Source organism: Chlorocebus sabaeus, chromosome 7, assembly GCF_047675955.1.
Source record: "Chlorocebus sabaeus isolate Y175 chromosome 7, mChlSab1.0.hap1, whole genome shotgun sequence".
Lineage (NCBI taxonomy): Eukaryota > Metazoa > Chordata > Mammalia > Primates > Cercopithecidae > Chlorocebus > Chlorocebus sabaeus.
Window position 1 is genome coordinate 72076368 of NC_132910.1, and position 17874 is coordinate 72094241.

Below are 17874 nucleotides of genomic sequence, written 5' to 3' on the forward strand. Positions count from 1 at the left end.
CTGTAATATTACTTTAGCAATTAGAAAAAATATTTTCAAGTTGGAGGAGGACCCAGAGAATCAACACGGCCATCATTCCTCCCTAGCACTGTCCAGGATGGAGTCCAACCAAACAAGCCCTGATGACGCTACCTGAATCCTGTCATCAGCTGGCTCCTTTCCCATGCAGGACATGAAGTTCACTAGCTCTCAGCCTGGGACTCTGGAAGCGGCTGTGTGAACTCCTTCACTATGAAGTAGATGAGGAAAAATTTATATAGAAACAAAAGTGTAATAGCGCAAATCACAAGAATGTCAATAGTAAGTATCTCATGAGCCATCAAAACAAGTGCTTTGTAGAACGAACACAAGTCTAACAAATTTTAAAAGTAGATTTGTGCCAATGAGTTCCTTGAAAAGCAGTCAGAGGATCTTTCCCAAAGGCAGTAAATAAGTATCATCCCTTCCTGCACTGGCATTATCTAAAACCCTGAATTGGACACAGAACTGCACCCCATATTTGCTGCATGAAATTGGGGAAGTTACTTAACTTCTCTGACCCTCGGTTTATTCATCAGTAAAATGTGGAAAATAGTAATGTCTACTTCATAAGGTTGTTATGTGGGTTAAAGAGATGCCTCAGCTCGGTCTATAACTCTCATTTTAGGATGTGGCATCTAATGAAAGCCCAGTAAACATTTGCTGTTAAATAATGATACAGAAGTCAAACATGTGCAAAGGCAAAGCAGGAACAAAAACAAAGACAAGCATAGACAACTCTTGATATGCTAAAACACAAAAGCATTAAATAAAGGTTTATTAACATCATATTAAAGACACATTGTATCATATGTAAGCATTACATCAAACTCTATATTATAAGATGCAAAGAAATACCAAGCAAAGTTGTTATGGTAGTATGAGTCCCCATTAAAACGGGAAAGTTCTACACAATAACAGCAACTTAGCAATATTTTGTCAATTATTCATCTTCTGTCCCTAATGCTTGATTTGTACCTATGTCAGAGAAAACTTGTTTATAAATATGCAGGCCAAGCTTTAATACACTTTAACTTTCCCCAGTTTTAGTAAGGAACTCGTCATGTATTCTATTCTGGTGAGATTCACTAAGTAGCACTGGAACTCACAAGCATACAGGTGGATGTGGAAAAATGCATTCATTTGGTACCAGATGTATCTGCGTTTAAATTCCAGCTCCATCTTGTATTAACTTTGTGACCTTGAGCACATTATATAATTTCTTTGTTCTTTGGGTTTCTCCTCTGCTTAATGAGAATACAATAATGTTTTCATCTCAGGGTTGTTATAAGGATTAAATAACCGTATTTCAAATGCTTGGCACTCAGTGTATGCTTAAAGGTTGTTAGTTTCCCTGCTTCTCCAAAAAGGAATCTAGGAGATCATCACCCTTCTCATTTTACAAATGAGAAAGCTCAAGTCCACAGAAGTTTAAGAAAATGCCCAAAGTCCCACTTCTGCACTTTTTCCTCTGCTGTCCTCTTATTAGCTTGCTTAACTTCAATAGAGAAGAGAAAACTCAGTGGAATCAAAAAGAATTCTTTTCCTCTTTTTAATATAGGTAAGCCACCAAGAGACTTTTAAAGTAGGAGTGAGTTTTATGAAAGGTAATAAGTAGTCTAAGAACTGTTTTAAATCCTCAGAGATATTAAAAACAGAAGTTCCGTTCTTCCCAGATTTCCATAGCAGAAAGTCAGTATTCTGTATGCTTTGGCACCAAAAAACTCCAGAACTGAGTATTTATCTGCACATTTTAACTCGGGCCTCCTGGAATGCTTGCCCATGGAATTGGCAAAGGAACTGGCATTCAGTATTTAGAGCAGCCAAGTTTGCTCAGTCCACAGCTGTATTTGAAGCACAGCTCTCTGCCATTAGTCAATGGAACTTGCACAAAATTCAATTTAGATGTAAATGTTGTGATTCTTACCCTGCTTTCATATCTCTTTCATCTTTTTCCATACCTGAAGATCACCCCAGGACAACCCAACAGAACTTGGGATCCTGTGCATAATAGAAGGCAAAATTCTGCAATCTGTAACTTAGAGCTTGACCTCTTTATTTGAAGAATGACAAGCTTTATTCAGCAGGAATGAGATATTCAATATTACTCTTTTAAAATAGCCATAAAATAGAAATAGAGTCTGCTATTTCTTTAAAAAATGTTTTTGAAGTTATATTTTACCATAATAAAACTGGTTGAATTTTATTTGATTATTTAAAACATATATGTATGCTTGTTTGTCTCTCTCACTTAAAGTTCTTACCATATCCAGAAGAGCTGGAAACATCAAATGTTACTAAAACTCAACCATTGGAAATGGGCCATATTTGTGACTAGATCAGTTACTCTTACCAAATTGCTCATGTAGCAATCTATGTCTACGGTTATAACTATGACATTGGTTAAGCCACAATCTTGTTACGTCAGCCATATGGACCCACAGAGCACAAACCAGGTTGGACAAATGCAGATGCCTATGAGACATTTACCAGTGGTTCTTGAGTGTGACATGCTTCTTCCAAAAACTGTTTGTTGGTCTGGCAATGTGGAAATTATCAGGCCTGTATGATGAAATGAACTAATATATTAATCCTATTTAAATAGGTCTGAGTTCATTTTACAGGAAGTGATGAGAACGAACAGTCAGACTTCTATGCCTGTAATGTATTCATATACTTGGTTCTGTTTATTATAAACAATTTTTCTCAGAAACACACTACTGTCAGAGTTATATGGGCATTTTGGGGTTTTCAGTCTATCTTGAAATAACTATTGGTGTTATTCTGTTATATCTTATTTACACAAGTTGAAAGGATTATCCCAAAAGGTAATTATAGACAAGAAATGAATATTTGTTTATTTCCCAGTCATGGCATTCGATTGGGTATTAATCTTGGCAGGTGTTTACAAGAAAAGAGAGACACAAACAACATTTTGAAGTTGCACCTAAAAACTGACCAGTTTCAGACAGTAATACTACTAGACTCAAAAAAACAAAATAACACATCCATCATACCCCCTCGTTGGAAGAGTTACTTTTTTCAAGACTGTTCTGTCTGGATCTCATCACCCATAACCAGTACTAATCTGCTCTGACCTCTCTGTTTTACACCTCTGTTTCAATTCAAAACATTATGCCCAGTTCTGAAGAGGCTTGGGGCCTGGCTATTCCCTGAGAGGTTGCTTGATTGTGTTCCTGGCTCAACGTCTAGACGACATTTCTAACAAGTTCCAGGGAAACCTTACACTGTCTTGCAAGTTCTCCTCTGTAGCATAAAGGGATGATAAATTACATTCTGGTACTTCATTCTTATTTCTGTTTTTTAATGGATCTTTTACTAGGAATCAATGTCCTTCCCTGCTATACTGTGGGATAGCCAATCTCACCCTGTCCTTTTGGGGATCTAAATAATGACAGTGTAAGATGAAACTGTGCCTAAGACCTTGAGCTATTCAATCTTGAGCTAATGGTTTTTCCGTAATGAAGATCTACAGCCTTTTATTTCTATTACACTTAGAGTGAATATTTACAAATATCTTTGAAAGAGTTCTAAGGGTCCATCTGGAAAGACATTTTAAAAGACTTTATTTCTATACTTTGATGACTGTTTCTCAAAGGTCAGGAATGGGGAATGTAAAGAGAAATGAAGGAAATCTTGCTCAGATGCATGATCAGCCACCCCTGGGAAATGAAAATGTCCATCAGTGAGATGCAATTCTGACAGAGAGGATGGTGATCCAGGTACAATGCTCCAGCATAAGGTTACATGAAGGACAGAATGCAAACATTAATAAAATCAAATTACACTAGATCTCTTGCTTCTCTTGACTTCTTAGATCTCTTAGAGAAAGAAATGAGATAAAATTATACTTCTCTCCACACCCCACTTCTCTCCCTGTTCTCCTTTCTCCTACTTCCCACTTTCAAAACAACAAAGGCCCAAATCCCCAAAGACTCTCTATTTTTCTGGCTAAAACTCTCTGGGCAAACACAATTGTGAGTGCACCTTGGTGCTTCCCAGGTCATTTGGCTGACTACATATAAAGACCAGCTAAAGTCTGGCAGTGGTCACTCTACTTGGTCATAGGGAGAGGGCCAGAAGGCAGGTTCCCAGCCTATTGTATCTGGGGGAAGGAAGTGGCTGGAGATGCTCCAGATGACATTGTCCTCCAAGTTAGATGCTTGTTTTTGTGTTGTTTTGAAGCTAGCCAGTGAATAGAGACAAAGAAGTATACTCTGGGTGAGTTGTCCCATGCTTTCTATAGTGAAGAAGTGCTTAAGATGAAGTCCTGAGTGAACATTAAACTGGGAGTAAGACAGTCTGGATTCTAGTCTTCATTGGGCCTCAATTTCCTCATCTGTAAAATGAGATGGTATAACTAGATCATCTCTAGAAGGGATTGGTAAAATATTGGAAAGGATACTGGATTGGTTTCAGCTACAACGGATTCCTTGAATACATACAAAAGTATGGGTGTGTGCGTGCGTGTGCACATGTGTGGTTTCATTCAGAGTCAAACCGTTAAGAATTATTAAGCCTTTTTCAAACTCTGAAGTTCATCTTTGTCATTTTTTAAGTCTCTTCATCATATCAAAATCATAATTTTTCAAATGTGTTCTGAGTAATTATAATAAGTGCTTTTCAGCACTAATCCTTAAATGCATGTTTAAACATTTAATCTAGAACTTGATTATAAAGTAATTTAACAAAGAAAATAATCTGTTATAATTCTTATAGATTTTTTATTAGTTTTAGATTTTAAAAAACAGGGCTTATAATTAAAGCAATTGACTAATTATTTCAGAGCCTCAAGGTCGTATGTGCATGCAAACCTAGATTAGAAATACTTTGTGTCTCTAAAAATAACAAAATGACCATAAAATTTTTTTCTTACAAGTTTGAAATGGTCGATTATGGGTAACACATACATTCCTAAGGAGATCTGAAATGGTCTTGAAGAATAAGTTTCTTTGAAATGGTAAGTAACACAAAAAGTGTACTTCTTTTTTTTGGAAAATGATTCACAAATAACCCCTTTAAACCAAGAATTGGTGATTTATATTCTGGTCAGGATTTTGGAGTCTGGGCAATGCCATTACTCAGCTGTTTTGACTATGAGAACTTTTACAAATTTATTCTGACTTCTATGATCTTTAATCTCTTTTCTACACCTGAAAAATAATAAAGATTGTAAACTCAGTGTCCTCAAAGATTCTTCCCTCCCCAATGATACATGACTATACTTGGGACTCTAAATGTCCTGCTGTCAACAGAGCTATCCTGAAGCTTACTGAACACAAGGTGGTGCTTTCATATGAGCTTCTTTCTAGTTCTTTTGTTAATTAAGAACAAGTTTTTGTTTTTTGTCCCCAGTTTAGCCAAATGCTCCTGAAATAGAAATGCATTAGTAAATAAGAGAGCTTCATTTTTAATAGGTTTTCCCCTTTCTTTAGGAATGACAGAAGTTTCACAACGTGTATTTCGTTTTCCTAATAATTTCCAAAAGGCAAATTTCACTGGGGCCATGAAATAATTCTTGGATTTATCCAAACTATGTAGAAACCACCATCACAGCTGGCTAAAAAGCAAAAGCTTGGTTAAATTGACTTGGCCTGGTTCCCAGGGTTTCCCAGGCATTAAGCAATATCTGAAAGTTAAGTCTGTCACCTTCAGAAGCTGCAACAACTCTTTGATTCACTGTAGTCCCATTTAACGCATTTTTATGTAATAATATATATATGTCAGTAATATGAGAAAGCTGATTTTTCTTCAACGGCAGCACATTCATAACTTAGGATACAGCATCTCTGGGATGCTGTCAATTTTAAAGTCTCTCTTTCCAAGTTGGTTGGTTACATAACCATGGGGGTACTGTTCTTTATCTGTTAAAAATCAGGTGTCATTACTGTTGGGTACAGATGTGGTCACTTTTGTTTAGATATCTTAACACTGAGGAGTTGGATGATAACGTTTTTAGGAACTATCTTTTCCTAAGGCAAGCAGAGCACAGTTTATAAGGACCACCACGCACACTACCTTGGTCATAGTCATCTATACTCCACAGGAATGTTGCTGTTGAATGCCCACCATATGAACGGCAAGGTCAGCATGCAGGGGGCAGTAGAGGTAAAGGGATTATACCTGTCCACACTTGTAGTCACAGTACTTTAGAATCATAGAATTCCATCAAAGACACTTCTTACAATAGAAAGTATCTAACAGTGTCATCTCATCTAAATCTATCACCACCTAATGTTATAGATGGGAAAGGGAGATGATGGGAGGTAACAGATTTTCTTAAAGTCATATTGCTTTAGGTGATGATAAATTCCAGACTTTTCTGATTCCTGGACCAATGTTCTCGTAACCCCTCATGATTCATCTATAGAACCTGTGGAGAATGAAGTTACTTAAAAGTGCCCTTTGTGCACAGTCTCTGATAAAATATTTCTATTATGATTTGCCTAAATTGTCTCTTACACTCAAAATTACTTTTTAAAAATCCATGAAAAATCAAAGTTAAAAGTAGCAGACCATTAGTGTTATAAAACAACAGCTTTCCTAGTTTTCTTCTAATAAACGTCCTGATTGGTGTTTGTTAAGTTGCATCAGCTAGAGGTTAAAATAATTATTTAATTATTTTGCTAATATTCAAACATGGAAAATACTTGAAATATCTCAATTTTTTACTTAAAATAAATGCTTATAATGTGATATATTTTAGGTTACTAAGGACAATTTGTTGAATACTTATCGAGTCAGTGTTTGGTTTGTCCTATTCTTTTAAAACAAGTCTATTGTAGCTCTCTCAACTCTCCTAACAGCTGGCTGCTATTCGACGTCAAAAATACAAATTTTAATAACTATTTCTAATGACATAGTAACTTAGAGAGATGGGGCATCCCTTTTTAGTTACTAAAAAAGGGTCTGTTTTGGTGCCAAACTACAGAAGGTGCAGTTTTGAGGACACATTAGAAATTGAATACACCAAGGTAGCTGCTTGGGAAAATGAACAGTATATAATCTAATATCTTTAATTTTATGTACATGAATATAATGTATGTCAACTTTGTACATGAGATACATATAGTATTTAAACATTTTACTCAACAAACAAGAATTTACAATAGCAATATAACTGACTAGAGGGCTATCCACTTAATAATACTTAGATTAGATCTGTAATAGGAAAAGAATAGTTTATAATCATAGAAACACTGACATTTAAAACAAGAATTTATAAAATAATTTATATATATCCTAGCATCTATAGAGAGGAATGATTTGCATTTGTGAGTGTGTGCAATGAATGGCATATTTTAAATTTTTAGGTAATAAAATAATTTAGAAGCAGTTCATGCAGTGGTCAAAGCAAGGAATGGCAAGTTCCTTTAAGAAGTCCTCTATCTTTGACACCAACCGGTGTAAGACATACACTAGGTACCACGGGGCACGCTAGAACAAGTCTCCTTCAAGAGTTACTTATATAAACATCAATATACACACGTTGATATCCTTCCTTCCATAGTACAAGTACAGGTCACAACTTCTCTCAGCTGTGGGAGTAGTCAGTTTATACTTAAAGTGATTTAATGTCCCTCCTGGAGTTCTACATAATATATCTCTATAATAAGGTAACTAACAGAACTTTCTAGTTTTCACAACCTTACTCTGATACTTTACAGAGTGCCCCCCATGTCCTATGACATAAACATCCAGCAGGTAAGATTTGCCAGGCTGAAGACCTTTAATTGTTTCTGTGGTCACTGCTTTCTGCAGGTTTTGACTGTGGAAATATTTACAGAGGACCTTTTCTGACTTCTTCCTTATATCTGGTCCTAGGCATTGGTTTTGCTCTCTTCTCTTCTGGTCTTCATTGTAGTTATCATCCACTTCTTTTTTGTAGATGCAAAACTTGTTCCTTTCCTGAGTGCCTAGCCAAGCCACGGTGGCCGAGGAACAGGTACGCAGCTTGTCAAAGGCTTTGATTCTTGTGTCTTCAGGAAGAGAGGGAAATGACTGCTTAGTAGGCCTTGTGGTAGCTAGTATTTTCAACATAGATGCTCCTTTCTTGTTTCCTTTCAGTCGAATGAGGTATTTCGCTTTAGGTTTTCCTCTAAGCTGAAACTGCTGAATGCCTTCCACATTCTGAGACAGAAGAAGTTTCCCATCTCTTCTCACTTGGATTTGGACAGCATCCAGACAGGAGTGAATAAAGAAGGTGACTTTTTGGTGAGAAGAGACTGGAGCAAACCGTAGAAACTTTGCTCCCTTCCTTTTAACAAATACATCTGTTACCTTCCCATCTTTTAGCTCAACTGTCTTCTGTTTGGCTTCTTCCTTGGTCCTGGCAAAGGTACCTACGTAAGCAGTGCTCATGTTGCTGTTGACGTTGACCACAAATACATCAAAGTAGTACTGCGTGTCGGGTTTCAGATCAGAGACGGTGAAGATGTTCTTGTTTCCTATGCAGATTTTCTGAATGTCAACCTTGGGCCTGGAGTAGACATGACGCCCCAGTTTTGGAGAAGGCTTTGCTTGGAAACTGCGTTCTTTACCTGAATTATCTGAAGGAAATCCGAAGTGGGCAAAGTCAAAGGGGCTGAAGTCCAGACCAGGTTTCGGTGCCATCATAAAAGCATCATCTGCACTCAGTTTTGCTTCTACTGCACAGAGACTTTTGAAATTGTGCTCTTTGTTGATGACCACGCAGTACTGAATGGGTTGTTTCAGCAAAGAGGCAGTGGGGCTTGGTTTCCAGGCCAAAGTGACCGTGGTGCGCCCCAGTGAGGTCACATCTACTCTGGGGTCATAGGGTAACTCAGGGTACGGCTGATCAGATTCTGGAGTTGTGGTGGCATATACTTTGAAATGTGTATCTTTCTCTGTTGAAAGAAGATCCAACTGATATAAACCGGATGGGGAACTAGAAGATATAAAATACTCAACATCATTGCCTTTGTAGGAGAATAACTCAGTGCCGTCTTCATTAATGATCTGCTGCTTCTGCTGCTCAAGAGGTTCCAGATCACCTAGAAGACACATGAGAAGCACAGGCTACTGTCAGGCCATACACTGTGGCTTACCAGCCTTAAGTTATCCTTTTATCTTATTTCTTCTCCATTATGAAAATAGTACATGTTCATAAGTAAAAATATTTATAAATGTATTCAAGATAATATTTATTTTGACAATTATACATCATGCTCTTATATATGTGTAAGGCTTTTCTGAATTTCAATTATTTCTTCAGAGCAGAATCCAATTAGTAAAAATTTCAGGTCAGAGACTGTAAACTTTTGAGATATTATGAATCCTGACTGTCAATCTGCTTACCAAAAGAAATGTATCAGTTTGCATTTGGATGGCCAGTCATTTTGCTAATTTCACTACTGTTAGAAGGACTAGACAATCTGATTAAAATACAGAATATAAAGTACCAGTAAGAATGTTTGGCCGGGTGTCATGGCTCACGCCTGTTATCCTAGCACTTTGGGATGCTGAGGCTCTAAGATTACTTGAAGCTGAACCTGGACAACAAACAGAAACCCTGTCTCTACAAAAAATAAAGATAGAAAAATTAGCTGGGCATAGTGGCACATGCTTGTGGTCCCAGCTACCTGGGAGGCTGAGGCAGGAGGATTGCTTATGCCCTGGAGTTCAAGGCTGCCGTGAGCTATGACTGCACCACTATGCTCCAGCCTGGGCAACAGAGCAAGACCCTGTCTCAAAATAAAATAAAATAAGATGAAAATTTAAAAAAGAGTGTTTAGGGTTCAACGTATAGAACATGCACCCAGGAATAACATAGGAATAGTGTTAAAACTAAACTAATTTTTCCATATTTTGTTACTGTAAGTAGCAGATATCACACAGATACCAGTGTATAGATAAGTTTCCAGGGCTTGGTGAATGACTGGGTAGCTGCAGTGAGAAGAAACCTTTCCCAGTTTATCACTGCAGGTTGAAAGTGAGCTATACAGAATTTCATATTCCTAAACACAATCACCAAACGGATATATTAACATCAAGATTTGGCCAGGTGCAGTGGCTCACGCCAGTAATCAGCACTTTGGGAGGCTGAGGTGGGTGAATCGCTTGAGCTCAGGAGTTGAGACCGGCCTAGGTAACACAGTGAAACCTTGTCTTTACAAAAAAACAATTTAGCTGGACATAGTGGCATGCACCTCTGGTCCCAGCTACTTGGGAGGCTGAGGCAGGAGAATTGCTTAAGCCCAGGAGATGGAGGTTGCAATGAGCCGAGATTACACCACTGCACTCCTAAGCGGCAGAGCGAGACCCTGTCCCAGAAAAACAGGCCCATCAAGATTCGTTTTCTGTATCTTGGTCTCTTTACTCCCCAAACACACTTCCATAATTTTCCTAATTGTGATGTTTGCTCCTCTTTGTAACTACTATAGCTAGCCTTTGTAGCTATACATATACGTAGCTATATTTATGTATATGTACACATAGCTATATATATGTATATGTATAGCTATATATACAGCTATATATATGTATATATGTGTGTGTATATATAGAGAGAGATTATATATATGGTCTTCTGTAGGGCGCCATTGTCAAGCCTTCACCTTTAACCTATGATGCCCTTAAAGAGCTTTCAGGGTGCCATACAGACTCTTCTCATTTCCCTTTTATCTTATTATTTGCTCTCCATCATGTCTTCTTTAAATGCTTAGCCCACTCATCCTACTAACTTTGCTTTCATCTTGGCCTTTAACTACTACTAAATGCCTTTCTGCTTCTCTGTCGCCATCTCTTATTCCCTGGAGATCAGAGGTTCTTAACCTTGGCTGTATATTAGAATCACCTGGAGGGCGGTGCTAACAATCCCAAAGTTCGGACCTCACCCCGTGGCAATTAAATCAGCAGTTTTTAAAGCCTTATATGTGATTAGGATGTTTAGGCAAGATTGCAAACCACAGCCATAGAGGCTAGTCCAAACCTCTCCCTTTCTCCTCAAGCCATCAGTCCCCGTACCTGTCTCTCCTAACCTTTTGTCAGGATCAATGTCATCTGATGCTACCCTCCCACTTCCCTTATCTCTGTCTCATACCTTCAGCTTCACCTGTGCACCCACGCTGCTTTTTCTTACTAACACACAGAAGTTTGTATGTTTCACAAGCCTTAAAACCATCCATTCAAAGGTCCAGGGACAGATCTATCCACTGCTTACCTGAGCCTTCCCCACTTGTGTCCTCCGGAAGCTCCTGAAGGCTCAGCTTCCACTCCAAAGGTGCGTCACAGGGCGTCACTGTGACTGATAATGGAGTATTGTCTTCTTCAACCACAAAGAAATACCTGTGGGAAAGTGGACCAGTTTAGACCGTGGTAACTCTTTCTAACATTTACAATCAAGACTTACCAGAGAAATAATTTGGTTTTAATTTTGTTTTCATTTTACAAATTTTATAAAATTTTCATAAAATGTCATTGTATTTTCTCTTAACAGAAAATAAAATCGGCTATTTGACACAAATCATGACACGGCATTAACTGTGGAAGTCCACGTGCCTCAAGGATCTGCAACCAGATTTATCATCAACAAATACAGTGTGAAATAAAAGACATTGAACTCAAAGTATTTTGAGTTAAAAATCAACACTTACCTGTTGTCTGGTATTATTTAACACATGCCCTGCCATTGCAAAATGAATCACAACCAAGAAAATTTCCATGTTTGATGCCCTAAAGGTGCTGTGCTTTCCATACATTTGGTGATAAATTTGTACATTACCTTGAGGGCACTCTGACATAGTTACAACTATTTCAAAAGATCATTTTCACAGCAACCTAGTCCTAAAGTGTGTTTGTCTCTGGCACTATAACGCTGTATTCACATTTTTACATTAGTGACTTTTATTCACAGCTTTACTATTTCATCTCTTTTTATTTGTTTGTTTTGAGACAGGCTTGCACTGTCTCCCAGGAAGGAGTGCAGTGGCGTGGTCATAGCTCCCTGCAGCCTCAAACTCCTGGGCTCAAATGATTCTCCCACCTCAGTTTCCTGAGTAGCTGCGTCTACAGGCGTGTGCCACCATATCTGGCTGATTTTTAAGTTTTTTTGTACAGATGGGAGTCTCACTATGGTGCTCTGACTGGTTTCAAATTCTTGGCCTCCAGTGATCCTCCTGTCTCAGCCTCCCAAAGCACTGGAATTACAAGTGTGAGGCACCATGGCTGGCCCATTTCATCTTTTTGAATGGCATTATCTAATAACCATTTGAGAAATACTTTTAAAAAGTAAAGAACACTGTGTCAGTCAGTAGAAAGACACATTCCTCTATCACAGGTTTTCTGTTGAATTAAATAAGTTAATGATTTTAAAACAAAATTTAAAAAATCAAACGTTCTACTCTGTGCTTTCCCCTGAGCCTTTATTGTAATGCCTTAAAAAGAATAAAAATATTGCTTAACTATAGAAATACCATATATTCTTACTCCAAATGACTTAGACAGTTTCATTTAATTATCTTTCAAAACCTATAATCTTGCCAATGAGGAAACAGTGGTTTCGATTCTAGCAAGCCCAGAGTTGCTCACTGATTCCATGCAGAGAAAAAGAGGCTTTGCCTCCTGTGGATTGAACCTCCTGGATATCTCTTGCCTTCCTATTCTCTCCATAACCCTGACCAACACTGACCACCGAGCCTCCGACCACAGCCGTCTCCTCTGCTGGTTCCTTCTCACCTCCCTGAACTCTAATGTTGGTAGTGAACCACAGGACTGTGCTTGAACATCTCTTTTCTACCTATGCTCACTCCCTGTGTTACCTCATCCAGGCTCATACAGGACTCTAAGCTGGAAATCACACAGTACATTTGCTTTTTTAGGAGATTCCTCTTGCTGCAGTTTTTGATTTGGAGTTGGTGAAAGTGGATGTATGGGAAACTACTCATTAATTCATCCAACAAACATTCCTTGAGAAGTCTCTGAGACTAAAGAAAAAGCATCCCTGAAGAAATGACTTTAAATGTGAGTTGGGGCAAAGGAGTTCTTTTCAGGCAGAGAAAACCACATCCCATAGATGGTAGGGTGGGTAGGGTTCAGAAACTACAGAAGTCCTTTGAGGTTTGAGCACAGAGAGTTAAATGGGTAGTGACAGGACAAGAGACAGGTGAGGTAGGCAGAGGCCCTGTCACTACAGAGGTTTGTGACTCATACTCACATTTAAAGTTACTTCTTCAGGGATGCTTTTTCCAGCTCACTCTGGATCAGGTCCTCGTATGTACTCTCAGAATATCCTATACTTTTTACTTTGGGGCACTTATTGTTACTTGTGACTATATAATTGTATTATTATTTGATTAATGTCATTTTACTCACAAGGGCCCTGTTAGGGTTCATTTATCACACTTTTGTGTTCCTAGCAATTAGCATAGATTTTTGCATGTATGTACTTGGTCAACATTTTAAAATATCTGAATTACTAAATGTGTAAATAAAACCTAAGAATCCTAACACCACACTTCTTGTTCTAGCCTGGTTCATATACCTAGAGTCTGTTTCTACCTGAAGACATAGAATCTGAATTGAAATATAAGTACTTCCCCCCTCCACCACCACCATTCCAAGATGCTTCTGGAGATGGAGAATGGCCGGGAGGCAGTTGGCAGACAAATAAAGTGAAGATCCTATAAATGCAAAAGCAACTTATTCATAATACAGTAAAGTTAAACAATCATCTAGACAAAATAGATGATTGAATTGTTTACTGTATGGAAAGTTTAATGTACCATAAGCATTCCTGAACAGAGTGTCGGAAGGCTTAATTTTTAATGCAGTCTACTTTTTGTGAGTAGAATTTTGTCTCTTTGGCCAGATTGCATGACAGTCATTAACCACATAAACACAATTGAACCTATCTATATTACAAAGAAATAGATACAACAATATAAGTAGATTGGCATCATGTGAGTAAAAGAGTGTTCAAAACTTCTTGTTTGATTTTAGGTTTTATGTGAATAGCAGAGCTAACCAACGGCACAGAAAAAAACAATGTCCAAGTTTGTCTATTACCTTCTGTTCTCATTTCACACAAGGAAGTAGTTCATTTCCCAAACTGTGTCTTGGTAACTTAAACATAGGTCATAGGTGACCAATTACAAATAAAACAATGCTTGCATTCCACAAGATAATCATTATGCATATAAAGCAGCAGGGAGTCCCTCTTAAGTCAACATTTTTATACGGAAGCACTTAGATTAGGAATAAATGATAATTTGAATATACTTAACAATTTGATGGTTGCACAATTCTACAGTTGCACAAAGCAGCCATACAAGAGAGTGACAATCAGAGATGACAGGACGTAATCTACATGTTCGAGATATTTACTGGCAAGTGAGGGAAACAGAAACATAATAACTAAGGAAACACGGCCCCACATTATAGGGCCAAAGCTGAGGGATAATCACACCATGAGCCATTTAGCGTTTGGAATTTATGTACAAACACAAGAATAATTAATGAATTTGTTGTGTTTTTAAATTTACTGCTGTGAAACTTTATCTGGAATTTCTTTTTTAATTTGGAATATAAACAACATCTATGTGTGCTGATCACTGCATATTTCACACCCAGAAATGAAGTTTCTACGTGTGGCTATAATCCTTTATTAGTATAAGTCCGCTTTTACTAATGTATGTTAACTTTTTTTTTTCATATTGTGGATACCAAGGGCCTCAATAATTATTGGTGGAAAAAAGATAAAAATAAAGAATGAATAAAAGAAAGAAATAAAAATAGAAAATGTTTTATAATGTCTCATAATAAAAACATGGAGCTTTTCTTCAGAAGTGTAATCTCTAAAACAACTCTTAAAGGCAACTTATTTTTAAGAAACTGGAAGACTAAACAAGATGAACTATTTAATTAAGTGATTTGATTACATAATGTGGAATGCTGTATTTAAAGTATACTGCAAAGAAGGCAGTGCACAAGTACATTTGGGAAATGAAAGTAATTTCTACAGAAAATTTTTTTTTTTTTTTTTTTTTTTGAGACGAAGTCTCGCTCTGTCGCCCAGGCTGGAGTGCAGTGGCGCAATCTCGGCTCACTGCAAGCTCCGCCTCCCGGGTTCACGCCATTCTCCTACCTCAGCCTCCCGAGTAGCTGGGACTACAGGCGCCCGCCACTGCGCCCGGCTAATTTTTTTCTATTTTTTAGTGGAGACGGGGTTTCACCATGGTCTCGATCTCCTGACCTTGTGATCCGCCCGCCTCGGCCTCCCAAAGTGCTGGGATTACAGGCGTGAGCCACCGCGCCCGGCCTACAGAAAATTTTTGATTTGATTTCACTCACATGTAAATTTCAAAGGACAAAATAATATGAAAAGCCAAACGTGTTCGCAAGAACTCAGTTAATAGTTAAGAATAACTAGAAGTAGGCCGGGCGCGGTGGCTCAAGCCTGTAATCCCAGCACTTTGGGAGCCCGAGACGGGCGGATCACGAGGTCATGAGATCGAGACCATCCTGGCTAACACGGTGAAACCCCATCTCTACTAAAAAAATACAAAAAACTAGCCGGACGAGGTGGCGGGCGCCTGTAGTCCCAGCTACTCGGGAGGCTGAGGCAGGAGAATGGCATAAACCCAGGAGGCGGAGCTTGCAGTGAGCTGAGATGCGGCCATTGCACTCCAGCCTGGGCGACAGAGCAAGACTCTGTCTCAAAAAAAAAAAAAAAAAAAAAAAAAAAAAAATAACTAGAAGTATGAGGACTGCTTTGTATGCCTTTTACTGTTTTCACAGACTCAATTTTAGTCAGGACCAAGACAGTAAGTTCCTTCAATGTAACCATCATTTCCTTTTCTGCCTTTACTCTCATGAATGTCATTTAAAGATTCAAAATTATTTTATATGTTATTGACAAGTCAGTTACTAGTCTAGTGTGGTCATGCAAACAAATAATTTCACTCGAGCAGTGCCGAAATGATATCCAAACAATAGTTCACTCTAGTTAATGTATTTTGACTAACCAGATGGAGATATGACTGGGCCATTAAGTGGAAGGGGTTCAGGCCACCTCCTTCCATGATTACTGTTAATGAAAACTGAAAAGATGACTAATGATCTGATATACCTCAATCTCTAGAAAATGGGTTATTAATGTTCTGAGACAGTTTAATCCTTTGGCATGTCACTGTATCCCAGGTTAGAAGGAAACTGGTTTTGAAATATAATTATCCAAAGATTAACTGTGTGTTTTAAACTTATAAAGGGAGAAAAGAGTTTGAGCACTACAAAGTAGGTAATTTTAAATGTAATTAATTTATAACATATTATTTATATTATTTATATATATTTTTAAAGGTCAAAACATTTAGAAACTTTATGTGAGCCCAATTTGTTGATGTTGGAGTAAAGGTAAATAAACAGTGTCAGTTTTTATGACTGTTTAGTTTGATTCTCTCAGAATCTGATAATATTTGTTGAAGAAATATTATACTCCTAAAACATAATGCATTAAGTGTGGTATCTCACGACTGTAATCCCAACACTTTGGGATGCTGAGGCAGGAGGATCACTTGAGCTCAGGAGTTAGAGACCAGCTTGGGCAACATAGTGAGATCCCCATCTCTACTAAAAATTTTAAAAATTTGTTGGGCAAGGTGGCACACACCTACAGTCCCAGCTACTCATGAGGCTGAGGCGGGAGGATTTATTCATCCCGGGATGTTGAGGCTACAGTGACCCATGATCATGCTACTGCACTCTAACCTGGGCAACAGAGACCTTGTCTCAAAAACAAAAACAAAACTTAATGCAAATTCTTGAAGAATTATACATATTCATGAAAATTGATTTCATTTTAATCCTACAGAATCCTTCTTAGAAATATCCTACTGTACTGAAAAGAAGAAAATAATCATTCCAAAATATAAGAAGTGCAAGCATTGCCTCCTCCACCCAAAAGGAGATGACAATCAGCAAGAATCAAACAACCTTTATTTCATAATGAGAAGTTGCACTACCATTTTCCCCCTTACTTACAGAAAATCGGTAATACTCTTCATAGGGTGATATGTAAATTACCTAAACTAGGTCTAAAGGTTACTTTCTTTTTTGGAGGCATCCTTTGTGAGCTTTTTAATAAAGAAAATACTGCAGGGAGAGTACCTTTTAGGTGTATCTCTAAAGAGATAACTGCTAATTTCAGCTCCATCTGGAATTACTGACGAATCATGAAAAAATGCCTTGTCCCGGATCTGCATCTGAAAAAGTTCCTCATCCCGGGTGGGTAACTTCTGGGTCCTTGAGCTGAGTGGAAACAGAAGCCACAGCAGACACCAGTGGAGCAGCACCATCCTGAGGCAACAGAAATGACTGCTTTATTAGTTTTGCAGGCAGACACTCGGGCAAGTCACAGACTTTCTAAAGGGTTAACACTATTTTAGCTTTGCTGGAAATTTAGGGACGCATCACATATTTTGGATACATGCACATGATCTTGAAGGCAACTTTACTACATTTTTTCTTCAAACGACTTCATGATGTTGAGAATAAATTCACTAGAATTTCAGACATTAAAAAGATTTTGAAATGAAAAGACTCTTGCTGCATTAACTTCTCTGGGTATTGAGAGAGAAAATCCTCACTTCATTACAGCAGAAGCCTATATGGGCATTGTAGATAACACTGTATCAATGTCTCAAAGCTTGTATGAAAATAATTTCTTAAGGTCAGTTCTTCGAATTATTATAAAAGTTAAACCAATGGTCGGCTGGTATCACTGCTCAGCAGTCAAGTTGCTAATTGCTGATATGGTTGAACTATTACATTCAACATAAGTCAGAGACTCTTCGAGAACCAGAAAATTATCACTGCTCA

At 37.9% G+C, this 17874-nt stretch overlaps 1 protein-coding gene across 4 annotated transcripts in view; it reads right to left on the minus strand.

Moving 5' to 3' along the window:
* Window positions 1-6813: 6813 nt before the first annotated feature.
* NDNF (neuron derived neurotrophic factor) overlaps window positions 6814-17874 on the minus strand; it is a 38080-nt gene continuing 27019 nt past the window's right edge. For all 4 annotated transcript variants that reach the window (XM_073017603.1, XM_007999678.3, XM_073017602.1 and 1 more), the window contains exons 2-4: window positions 17164-17352; window positions 11222-11346; window positions 6814-9053 (exon numbers count right to left, since the gene is read on the minus strand). In XM_073017603.1, coding sequence (XP_072873704.1) covers window positions 7660-9053; window positions 11222-11346; window positions 17164-17351 — 1707 coding nt within the window. In that variant the 5' untranslated portion in view covers window position 17352 and the 3' untranslated portion in view covers window positions 6814-7659. The remainder of the gene's footprint in view (window positions 9054-11221; window positions 11347-17163; window positions 17353-17874) is intronic.